Source organism: Cydia splendana, chromosome Z (genome assembly GCF_910591565.1).
Source record: "Cydia splendana chromosome Z, ilCydSple1.2, whole genome shotgun sequence".
In the NCBI taxonomy this organism is placed as follows: Eukaryota; Metazoa; Arthropoda; class Insecta; order Lepidoptera; family Tortricidae; genus Cydia; species Cydia splendana.
In genome coordinates this window covers 46,932,879-46,944,892 of record NC_085987.1, presented here as the reverse complement: position 1 = coordinate 46,944,892, position 12,014 = coordinate 46,932,879, and the positions used below count along the sequence as shown (strand labels likewise).

Genomic DNA, 12,014 nt, shown 5'->3' with positions numbered 1-12,014 from the left:
CATGCGAAATATAATTTTTATGTAGTTGGACAAAGTCGAAATTTGTGCAGCAATGAAGGTTTATATTCAAATTTCGTCAAGTGGACGGAAACTATACTCTGTATCTTTAGGTATTTAAATAAAAGTAAACAAAATCTACCCTCAAATGGCTCCTTAAGCCAGTTGAGGGTAGATGGAAACATTACACGGTTAAATAATGTAGGTTAAAGTCAGGTTGTTCAGTGACTGATCTAGGCGATTTTGTAATTAGTCGGTTAGCCAATAAATGTTATAACTACCCGACAATTTACAAATTCTTTGTTTACTTTTATTTAAATACCTAAAGATACAGACTATAGAGCCGGATGAAAACTAGCGCAATGATCCTATGACATACGTACATTATTGCCATAATAATTATGTAAGCTGCTTGTAGCGACCCTATATCAGGGCCAAATATAATTTTGTCAGGCTTTTCATGAGATTCCCACTTTTGTGTAGAATTGAGGCTGAGATCATATTGTATTAGTAACATTTCTTTGGATTGGTTTATTTTATCTTTTTTGCCTAGTTTATCTATATATTTCAACACAAAGAATAAGGAAACATTCGACGTATATTTAGTTAGTTCGTCTCGTGTACAACTGCCTGACTTAAAATATTATTTGGTAGTTTCAGTAAGACGATATATTACTATCAGTTACAATAATTACTGATATCTAAATTGCACGTGTTGATTACTTATTTAGATTCTATATTTACAAAATATCTTTTAAAAATACTATTTATAATTCGCAAACTTTTTTACTTTTTTTTTTAATTTCTTAAGCTGTCTCGAACTGGATTCATGCTTATAATCTTTAAAGATACTTGATGGAAATTTTCTTTCTTAATAATATTTTGATTTCGAATATTCATTTATAATAAAAGCATTTTCTTTCTCATTTTGTGCGTCATCAAATATAAAACAACTTTTTGAACTGGAAAAAGCTTGAGCTATTTCGTGCCAAATAGTTTTTGGAAGAATGTACCATCAGCCGCAAAATTGCATGGCGACTTTATCAATTAATTCATTCATAAATTTCTCCATGCGATTTCGCAGCTCACTGTACAAAGACTACGTATTACCGCACTAACAGTTGCCTAGGGGCTATTCATAAATTACGTCATTTCAAATTAGGGGGGGGGGGTCTGGACATCGGATGATGGTAGCATGACGTAGGAGGAAACGGGGTCATTCGAAGCATGATTTTTGGATGATGTTAGGGGGGGGGGTCGAAAATCGTCAAAAATCGATGACGTAATTTATGGACAGCCCCCTAGCCAAAATGACAAACGCCAAACCAAAAGATAACATTTATTAGGACGTTGGCGTCGAGACACTCGGACCGTGGGGTAGAGGAGCGCGTGGGCTCCTTAAGGAGCTTGGTAAGCGGTTAAGGGAGGCAACAGGGGACTCACGCGCGGGCAGCTTTCACGCGCAAAGGATTGCCAGCGCTATACAGCGCGGGAATGCTGCCTGCGCGATGGGCACCTTGCCGAGGGGCCTAGGCATAGAAGGTAGGTTTTAGGGATTGTTATTTTTTTGTTAGGTTTAGTTTTAGTTATTTTATTTTATAAGGTACTTAAGTATTAAGTTTATATTATTTTCGTTAAATAAATGCATTTATCAGGATAACATGTTATGTTATGAAAAGTCACGTGACAGTAGGGATGTTGACATGAATCGCGAATATATAACATGTTATGTTTTTACCATAGCAGGTAATATTAGGATGCTGAAAATCATATTTCGCAAGTGTAAATATGCGTAACAAATTAATTAAAAATAATCATAAATATTTGAAATAATGTCCAATATCACGTGATTGCAAACGCCAATCGTAGCGCGTTACGTCACGCTGTGAGAAACACCAACAGACAAGTTTTCAAGCCTGACCGTAATCCATACGTGACCACCGAAGAATTTGGATGTTCAATAACGGTATTTATTTTTTATTTCGCCATTAGACATTTATTTCGTACAATAAATATTATAATACGATATAAATTATAATTATATTTGTTTATTATTCAATAAATAGTACGGCCTACGGCTCATAAAAGAGATCTCGGGACTCGTAAGTAATGAATGACACACTTTGCACTCGGCATGAAAATTAGGTACTATTTTAATCAAAGGGCGAATACGAATAACTACCTAGGCACTCTAGTGTCATGATTGTTGTTCTTTTACACATAGGCACTGCACAACACCTTTAAAACTTGTTGTTCATTATTATAGCTTCATATAATGTATGTACTTTAAAAAGGAAACTACATTTTTGATCTACGCTGACAGTTTGACAGCAGTTTGTTTATTTATCACATCGTGACTTCATCAAGATCGCTTGGAGCGTTTAGCCGCCAAATTTAAACACTAAACTAATTGAACTCTATTTTATATTTAAAATCAATAAATAAAAATTGTAAATATATTTTTTTGTAATAATTACGTGTCTATCTATAAAATGAAAACCGTTCTAAAAAAAAACCGGGCAAGTGCGAGTCGGACTCGCGCACGAAGGGTTCCGTACCATAATGCAAAAAAAAAAAAAAAGCAAAAAAAAAAACGGTCACCCATCCAAATACTGACCACTCCCGACGTTGCTTAACTTTGGTCAAAAATCACGTTTGTTGTATGGGAGCCCCATTTAAATCTTTATTTTATTCTGTTTTTAGTATTTGTTGTTATAGCGGCAACAGAAATACATCATCTGTGAAAATTTCAACTGTCTAGCTATCACGGTTCGTGAGATACAGCCTGGTGACAGACGGACGGACGGACGGACGGACGGACGGACGGACGGACGGACGGACAGCGAAGTCTTAGTAATAGGGTCCCGTTTTACCCTTTGGGTACGGAACCCTAAAAATGTCAACATCCCTATTTCCATACATTATTTAAGTTTCGATTTGCGTTTTCTATCAAAGATTGCCACATTGGCTAGGCTCCCACTAGTTACTTTAACATGAAGTATGGTGTCACAGATTTGCGCATGTCACGTAATTGCCCGAATTTACCCTAAATCTTGCCTCTTAAAAGGTGAATACAACGCCATATAACTGATATAACATAGGACATGTAAAAGAAAAAACTAAAAAATGAACCAAATCTTCGAAGGTCTGTCGTCTGTTACATGTCATTAACAAGTGTGCCATTATTATAGAAATATAATACCGTAAACTGGGGTTACTTTGATTCGTGGGGTTGATTGATCATTTTATGCATCATAAAATGTTTAAGTTTGAGTTCAGAAATCAACTCCCTATTCCTCAAAAATCGATGATCAATGTTACCCCGCGAATCAAAGTAACCCTATTCTACGGTATGGATAAGGCTTATGCCCATGGAGCTTTAAGCGGAGCGTTATGAGAAATAACTAAGATAATTTTTAACAATACCAATATTATTACATTTATTACATTAAGCTGTTAAATTTAAAGGGCCAAATACAAGTAAAGTTTCAATTGATATTCAATTTAATATTAACTTCATCACATTTTTATACTTTAGCCGCCCAGAGGCCTATAAAAAGGCATTCCATACAATTATAATTTGAATTTGTATTTTGACATATCAAAATTGCATGGCATGGTTTGATTCATAGGCGACAAGAGGTTATTAGCACTGCCTTAACAATTGGTTAAGAAAGAAAACTTCCATCAAATGTCCGGAGATTTGGCCTCAAAACTATCATACACTTATTTTTGGCATGCTTGAAATGCACAGCACGAATCCCGCCTTGTACTAATTCACTTGAATTATTTATATAACTATTCTAAATGCCTATTAGATCGAAATGTGTTATTTACAAATGAAATTTTAAAACTATTTTGGCTAAATGTCACTAGTAACTTCTTAAGCTAATTTAATTGTGCCTTTCGTGAAATGCTTTTAATATTAAATGATCGTTAAATCATGACTACTGGATACTAACAACTAAAATTGAAAGTATACCCTTAATTAAACTTTATACAGTTTTATAGTATCAGAACAGAACTAACGAATTGATCGAATTTAATCGAATTAGACAAGTAATATGAAGACTTTATAATAATAAAAACATTAACATTTCCTTCGTGTTTCTAATAGTTAATAAAGAAACTTTTTCTTAGGTACCACGTTGCGATTTTGTTAAATTTTGTTCATGCTTTTGATCGCATCTAATAAGGCTTCTTCTAACATTTTACTTGTCCAATCCACGTACGGCTCGAGCGAAGAGCGGATCGCTCCCGCCCCGCTACCGCCTGTGGCCGGCGCCACTGCCGACGCGACGCCACACGGCGTTCAAGTCACTTTAACATTAAACACAGAATATTGATATTTGCAAGGCACATTCTCTTTAAAATCCTGAATTTCAATTTTTCATGTACAAGATGTTGGTAAAACATCAAAACAGCAGAAATGATACGGTGAAGCGACCTCTAGTTACTGTAATGATATGTATATAATCGAATATATACCCTGTGTCTCGAAAAATATAATATGAGAATACAAAAGGAGCTACGCTACGAATTGAGATGTGTTAAAGGAATGAGATCGAAACTATTATTGCTTACGAGTGGTCGACCCCAGGGGGAGACCGGGTAAGGTGTCGCGGGCGGCTAGTACCCGTACCCGGTACCCGGGTAGAGCAGCGCCGCGCCGCCCCCCCCCGGTCAGTGCTGCGCGGCGAACTTCATCCGCTTCTGTTTCTGCCGCTGATTGCAAAACCACACCCTTACCACGTTCTTCTTCAAGTCAAGTTTCTCCGCGATCGCTGCTATTTTCTCTCCGGAAGGGCGTGGTTGGACAGCGAAGTACGCTTCGAGGCTCCTCTTCTCTGGTGCCGCTATGGATGTGCGTTTGCGTTTCTTCTCGCCAGCAGGAAGGACGCTGGGCGCGTCGGGGTCCCGTCTTTTGTTCTTCGCCTGGGCCTCTGCTTCTTCCAACCAAGCTTGTAAGATCGGTTTTAAAGCGATCATGTTGTTATGACTTAGAGTAAGGCTTTCAAAGCGGCAGATAGTACTTTGGGAGAGCGCTCCAACACCAGGTAGCTTCAGGTTCGCTAGTGCTTTCCCGACGTCTGCTTGAGTTACTCCCAATTTAATCCTTCTCTGTTTGAATCTCTCTGCAAAAGCTTCAAGCTCTCTTGGATCTGTGTCTGTATCTGGATGAAGAGCGGCTGACGGGTGAGCTAGATGAGCTGGTGGTGCGTGCCCTAAGGACCCTGCGTGGTGGTGATGATTCATGACATGGTTCATCCCGTAGCCGTGCAGCTGGTGGTGTGGGGGCGCGACCTCTCCCATGGGTGCTAGGGTGGTCATGGATGAGGAGCTGAGCGGGTCAAGCATGTCGAGACTCTCCATGCCGTGGTGGCCCATCTGTGAGAAGAAATGCTTTTTGTAATTCGTTTTATCGTACTGTCAATAGCTATGGCATTGGTTTGGAAGATGGCTTTATATTACTTATGGAGATGTGGTAAAAAATGATGGGGGTTTTTATAATTCGATGTGTATATTTGTTGTGACCGATGAATACGGAGTATATTTAAAACATTGCATACCCAAGAGTGTAGTTCAAGAGTCAAACTGTTAAAACAGTTTTCTATTAAGAATTTCTATGGGGTTTAGTTTTTTTTTTTACTATAATATGTAGTTATATAATAAATAGCCAGCAACGTGCATAACTCATAAGACACCTTCTTTGTAGCCGGAAGCCTCTAGAGTCTAGAGTCTACGCTGTTCGCTAACCATCGTCGGCCACAGCTAACACGTATGGGTCAAAATTCTTTTCTTAGTCTTGTTTTTTGTCCCCAAAAAATGTGACGTAGTGGAGCTTTTTGTATGAGGTGAAATTTAGTTTTTAAGAAGAGAGAGAGTTATAATCGACAGCTAAAGAACACAGAAAGACATCCAGTGGCAATCAACTTTTTTATTTATTTGATAAAACACATAAATAGAAGCGTGACAGAGTGGTCAAACAAGATAAGGAAAAGAATGTGCTAGGTATAAAAGAAGACAGATTGGCAACCGATGCTCCCTCAACTGATACTAACTCAGACATACAACCCCCTAGGGACGGGCACAAAATTACAGACTCACGGCTTGACGCGTGCAGTTACATGGTAACTAATGGCGGTTGGCAATTGTTTTCTTGCGGTTAAACCGTGGGGGCTAAAGAGGATAGTGGATGACCGCTTGTTCATACAAACGTAGTTCCCATTTTTATTGACATTATAAAAGCGCTGGTGGCCTAGCGGTAAGAGCATGCCACTTTCAATTCGGAGGTCGCGGGTTCAAACCCCGGCTCGTACCAATGAGTTTTTCGGAACTTATGTAAGAAATATCATTTGATATTTACCAGTCGCTTTTCGGCGAAAGAAAACGTCGTGAAGAAACCGGACTAATCCCGATGAGGCCTAGTTTACCCTCTGGGTTGGAAGGTCAGATGGCAGTCGATGTCGTAAAAACTAGTACCTACGCCAATTCTCGGGATTAGTTGTCAAGCTGACCCCAGGTGGCGTGAGCCATGGCAAAATGCGGGAGCAACGTGAGGAAAATGATGATTGACAATATTGAAATTATTTTAACACAATGTAAATGTTTGCCAGTAGATTACCTTCGTTTCTTTATTTTTAATTTTCTCATTATTATCAGTGTTGGAAGCTGAGAGTTGGGGGTTTTCCTAAAGTGCATCAGATTAGATCTATTCGTATAAATCTTTAAATATTAAGCATATAATCTTATTTAAATATTTAGCATATAATCTGATATGCTTAAATATTTATTGTTATTTAACATCATTTTTCTATTATCAAGATGTGGTGTACCAGTAGGTAACATAATCGGACCCCGTTATTAAAGTTACAGTTCATTGAAAATAAGGGTTAGCAAAAATACGTACCATAAATTCGCCTTTTGTAGGTACATAACTTTGCCTTAACTAGCTTTATAATCATAACTATCATAAGTCTACTGTAGCTCGTATCACGGACGTTAATAATGCCGTTATGCTGGACGTTAAGATTAGAATAAGTATAAATTATTATAGTTATCATTATAAAAAAAATGATTAGGCAAAGAACAAAATAAAACGGTAATTCTTTTATCGACAAAGATTATATACCTTAAATGAATTGTATATATAATAATATGCCTAACAAAAAATATAAACACAATACTATCAGAACAATTTTTTTGTTATTGAATATATTTTTGTCTTGTTTCAAGTAGAAACACTACTATATAAATTAATAAACGAAATTAATGTGAAATTGGTCACTTTTTCTTCGTATAACCCATTTATTTCCGTTTGCAATATAAACACAATTCCAATCAAGCCAACAACAAAAAAGCTCATTTCCACAAAAACCGTCCGTTACAATTCCCCATAAAACAATGCCGTACTCATCGCTCGACTAAACACAAGCATGATAGGCTTCAGAAAATCAGAGTTAATGGCATCCTCTCGACCCGATTGTCCAACATATGGGCACAAACACTCGAAAAATAGAACAATGTATACTTCCAGCGATCAACGTCACAATACTCCCCATACAAAATAAGTGTTTGCGCATAAGGGGAGGGTAATAGGACGAAAAATAATGCATTTTTTCTGCCGCGATAATCTGCTTTGATCTGGTATGATCCGGTTTTGGGCATAATTATTCATATAGTTCGTTTGTTTGGGGGAGGCGTTCTTGATGTAAATGTGAAATTGATAAAGGTTATGTTTTTCTGGACAAAAGGGTTAGTTTTTACGGTATGTCTAAGCTAATTTAGCACCGACTAGAACAGACGTCTTTGACGTCATATTATCATTAAAATCAAATAAAACAATAATAAATGATGACGTTTGAAGTAACACTTGCACATGCTGTGCTAACAAAGTTGCTGCCAGTTTAGCTTGGTCTAACTCTATGTAGAGATCATGCTACTTGCTACTAGTAAGAGTCACAATCGGATTATCGCTCTCTGAGAATGTCGTTTTAAAATGAGATATATGACCGGTCTGGCCAAGTGGTTAGTGACCCTGCCTGAGAAGCCCAGACCCAGAAACATCTGGGTACGAATCCCGGTCTTCTTCTTCATTCGGTCCCTCAATACTGAGGATCGTGACATCATATCGTTCTGAAGACCAGGTTCATCCATAGGGTTTAGTTCCCCGCCAAGCGCATGGCCTCTTGCAGCATCCCGGTACCTAATGGCATTTATTTGTGTGATGAGATGTGTGATCTTTTCGGCATTTAAAGCAGGCGATTATTTTTCTGTGCAAATCTTCAGAAAATTCGCGTTAGTACGGGATAAACGGTAGACAATTTCACGGAATGCTCCGTAGCTAGTTTAAAGTCGGAATGGGCGGGTCATATAGTACGTGAATCATGGAGTAAACGACTACTCGGATCATGGGGTCCCCAAAGTAGACCTCAGACGAGTTGGGACGACGACATCGAAACTGCGAGGAAGAAGTGGCTCCAGGTCGCACAGAACCGTGACGAGTGGCGTCAAATGAAGGAGGCCTACACCCAAAGGGAAGAGAAGGGCTATAGAGAGAGAGAGAGACATTTTCTATCAACAATAAAATGGTCACCTAGGCTAGACTGTTTTGAATTCAACGCAGATATATTCATGTGTCATCAATCCAATTGTACGGAATATTAATCCTTCATAAAAAGAACATCCCTTAAGCTCCGTGAAAAATGGTCCAAACCATACTCACAAATAATCAACTGGATCAAAGTCAAAATACAAATATCAATCATCAGAGCGGTCTCTCTAAGAATTAGAGGAACGAGAAGAAGGATAGAAAGATTTGGATCTGAAGACGGCTGTGGGATACCCATCCTTGAAGATTAGATTTCTCTTCTTTCTACCGTACAACTGTTTTTAATACGTTTAAAATTGTATTATTTAATGTAATAAATGTGTTATCATCAATCCAATTGTAGAACAGTACCTCCACATAGCCCCGGTAATAAAAGTACCATTTAAACGACACTTGCGGCTCGATGGTGAATCCTTGCCCTGCTGTCCCCGCGATGGGGTGCGTATGTCACCGGTGTACCCCACGCTCCCCCGTGGGTTGAGAGACGGGACACGTCGATAGTATCGATACCAGAAATTATAATTGTAGTACCAATTTTTTTAGGCTTAGCTAGAGTTAGACCAAGATAAGTCTGCAACAATTTTGATAGCATAATACGCAGTGCGTTATTTATACTTCATAACATAATTTCATAGAAGTTTGACGTTTAAAATAACACTTGCACTGCGTGTGCTATCAAATTCGTTGCAGACTTATTCGTGGTCTAAGTCTAGCTAAACCTAAAAAAAAATTGTTATTACAATTATAATTTCTGGTATCGATACTATCGACGTGTCCCGTCGCGAACGCTCGTCTCTACTCGGATTCTAACATTTATCGACTTTTCCCTTTCCATAAATTACCGACTCTTGTCCCTTCCCTACACCTGATCGCGAGTAGATATTAAATAAATTATATTCCGTTAATAGTGATTTGTATCACAACGTTATGATTTGGACAAGTGGCCGAATTTACAGAGGGTCGGGCCACGAAACAAGCGACTCACTAATGGATGAAGTGTCTGGGCCGATTTTTTAATTTAGAGCGCTCGATTACTTACGTCACTTGAAAATCTGTGGAAAACGGCGAATCAATATTTTTGAAATACAAATTGTGAATCTAGTGGTATTGACCACTCGTTTGCGATTCTATTGATATAATTTGAATGCCTAGTAGTGGAGATATATTAAAGGGAGCCACACGAAAACGAACGCTCGAATTAAAAACTCGGCCCCCTCTATTGAAAGGATATTGTGAAATATCATTTTTAGAACATCAATATATAAATTTCCTCATTTAGTTTAGATTTCTTTTGAACTTTTCAAACTAAATACATGTTGTAAATTTATAAAATAATTAACATTATTAACGGCCCCTAGCCTAGTCAGTGACCCGGCCTACGAAACTGGTGATTTTCATTTACAGTCCTTACACATGACAGGTTCACATAAAATTGTCAGTTATAAGTGTATCTGGCATTTGTGTATTTCTTATGTAAAGTATTTGTTTATACGTAGGTATACATATTGTCATCTAGAACCACAACCTAAACTTTTTTTTGCAAGGCTTTACCTACTGGTACAGACGGACTGCAACGTTTGCTACCCGACTGCAACTGGTATGGGTTCAGAAAGAAAGAAAGAAAGAAAATACATTTATTACGCGGACGTTGCAGTTGGCGTGCAGTCGGCGTACAGTTCCCATAGATTAGACTAAGTACGTATTATAATCGTCAAAATAAATAAATTATAAAATAAAATTTGCAATCGGGCTGCAGTCTGTGTGTGCTCTTAGACAAGGTTAATCAATAAATCGATTGCGTTTACAGCGGACAAGCTACCTTTAATCCTATAAGCGTCACTTGCACCATTCCACTAACCCTGGGTTAACCGGTTAAACCTGGAGTTACCATGGTTACCAGTACAATTAACCACTGGGTTAACGGTTTAACCGCTTAACCCCGTGTTAGTGGGATGGTGCATTTGGCCCTAAGACATAAATATATCCTAACAAGACCTCTTTACTTTAGAATAATGTTTATAGTAGCCACTACAGAAACCCTAAAGAGCAATAAAAGATGGCCATTTTAGAAAGATTGTGTTATTGTGAAGAGAGAAAGATTGTAGTTGTCATTTTATGCTGTAATCATAATGTATGTAGATGTAGATAATGCATGAAGAATGGGCCGCGCGCTGGTGTGCGACGCTACCTGCGCCGACACGTTGGCAGCGTCCTACAATCTAGCAACCAGCAGAAATGCCAGGGCAGCGGCGGACGCCCGAGAGCGGGCTAAGGCCTATAAATACAGCTGTCTCGGCGCCAACTACGAGTTCGTAGCGTTTGGCGTCGTGACACTGGGGCCGTGGAGTAGAGGAGCGCGTGGGCTCCTTAAGGAGCTTAGTAAGCGGTAAAGGGAGGCCACAGGGGACTCTCGCGCAAAGGATTGCAATCGCTATACAGCGCGGGAATGCTGCCTGCGCGATGGGCACCTAGCCGAGGGGCCTAGGCTTTGAAGGGTGGGTTTTAGGGATATTGATTTTTTAGCTAGGTTTAGTTTTAGTTATTTTATTTTATAAGAAACAGCGCAGAAATCTGTACGACGTTTTGAAAATGAGAAATAAACAAAATTTATTCTACATATTTAGATAATGCATAATGTGACCAATTTTATACTACTCGTGAATAAGGCAAACGATATTTAATTTAACAGGCATTAGGTAATATCTATACGTTGAAATAAAACGCATGAGAGTTGTATTTTGACATGAATAACACTGAACTTGGCTGTATAATGATCGCTAGTGAAACCGCTCATGGACCCGCTAGTTTCGCGGCCCCACGGCCCCTAGGGTTGACAAAAATGATGAGTGCGCTATTATTAGTGTGCGTGAAATAACGCATGCGATCCCTTATGTTAGGGTCCTGAGGGCCTACCGCGAACCACGTTCGACATGTTGTCTCCCTGTCATACTTACGTACGAATGTACAAGTGCGGCAGAGAGGGAACACGTCGAACGTGGTTCGCGGTAGGCCCTCTGAGCCTTCACGTAATGACACTTGTACATACATGTTGACGAACAAACATAAGCGTTTCGTGCAGTCTGAATACGGGGGCCTAGCCGCGACAATTGGTAAAAGAAAGATACCATCCGGCGGACTGTTAATCAGTGGGCCCCTTAAGAAAAAAAACGTGCCTCGGAAAATCAACAAAAAAATATGCTCCAAAAGATGGCGCCATACTTTTGGCCTATGCTCGCGACACCGTTTAGTATTTAATAATTAACAATTTTAGCACATATTAGTGAAAGAACATGGGTCAAAGTCATATGGCTTTCTAAAAGTTTTAATTACTTTTAATCCTGTGTCGAAAGATGGCAGTAAATTTACTGTGACCACAAAATTTACTTTGACAATATGCCTCTATCTA

General features: G+C 38.8%; 1 protein-coding gene across 2 annotated transcripts in view; it reads right to left on the bottom strand.

Moving 5' to 3' along the window:
• Window positions 1–3,649: 3,649 nt before the first annotated feature.
• LOC134804103 (inhibitory POU protein) overlaps window positions 3,650–12,014 on the bottom strand; it is a 95,564-nt gene continuing 87,199 nt past the window's right edge. Inside the window, exon 4 of one of the 2 annotated variants that reach the window (XM_063777044.1) lies at window positions 3,650–5,385. In XM_063777044.1, the coding sequence (XP_063633114.1) occupies window positions 4,681–5,385 (705 nt within the window). In that variant the 3' untranslated portion in view covers window positions 3,650–4,680. Of the gene's footprint in view, window positions 5,401–12,014 lie in introns of both variants that reach the window. The other variant, XM_063777043.1, reaches the window with a different exon arrangement.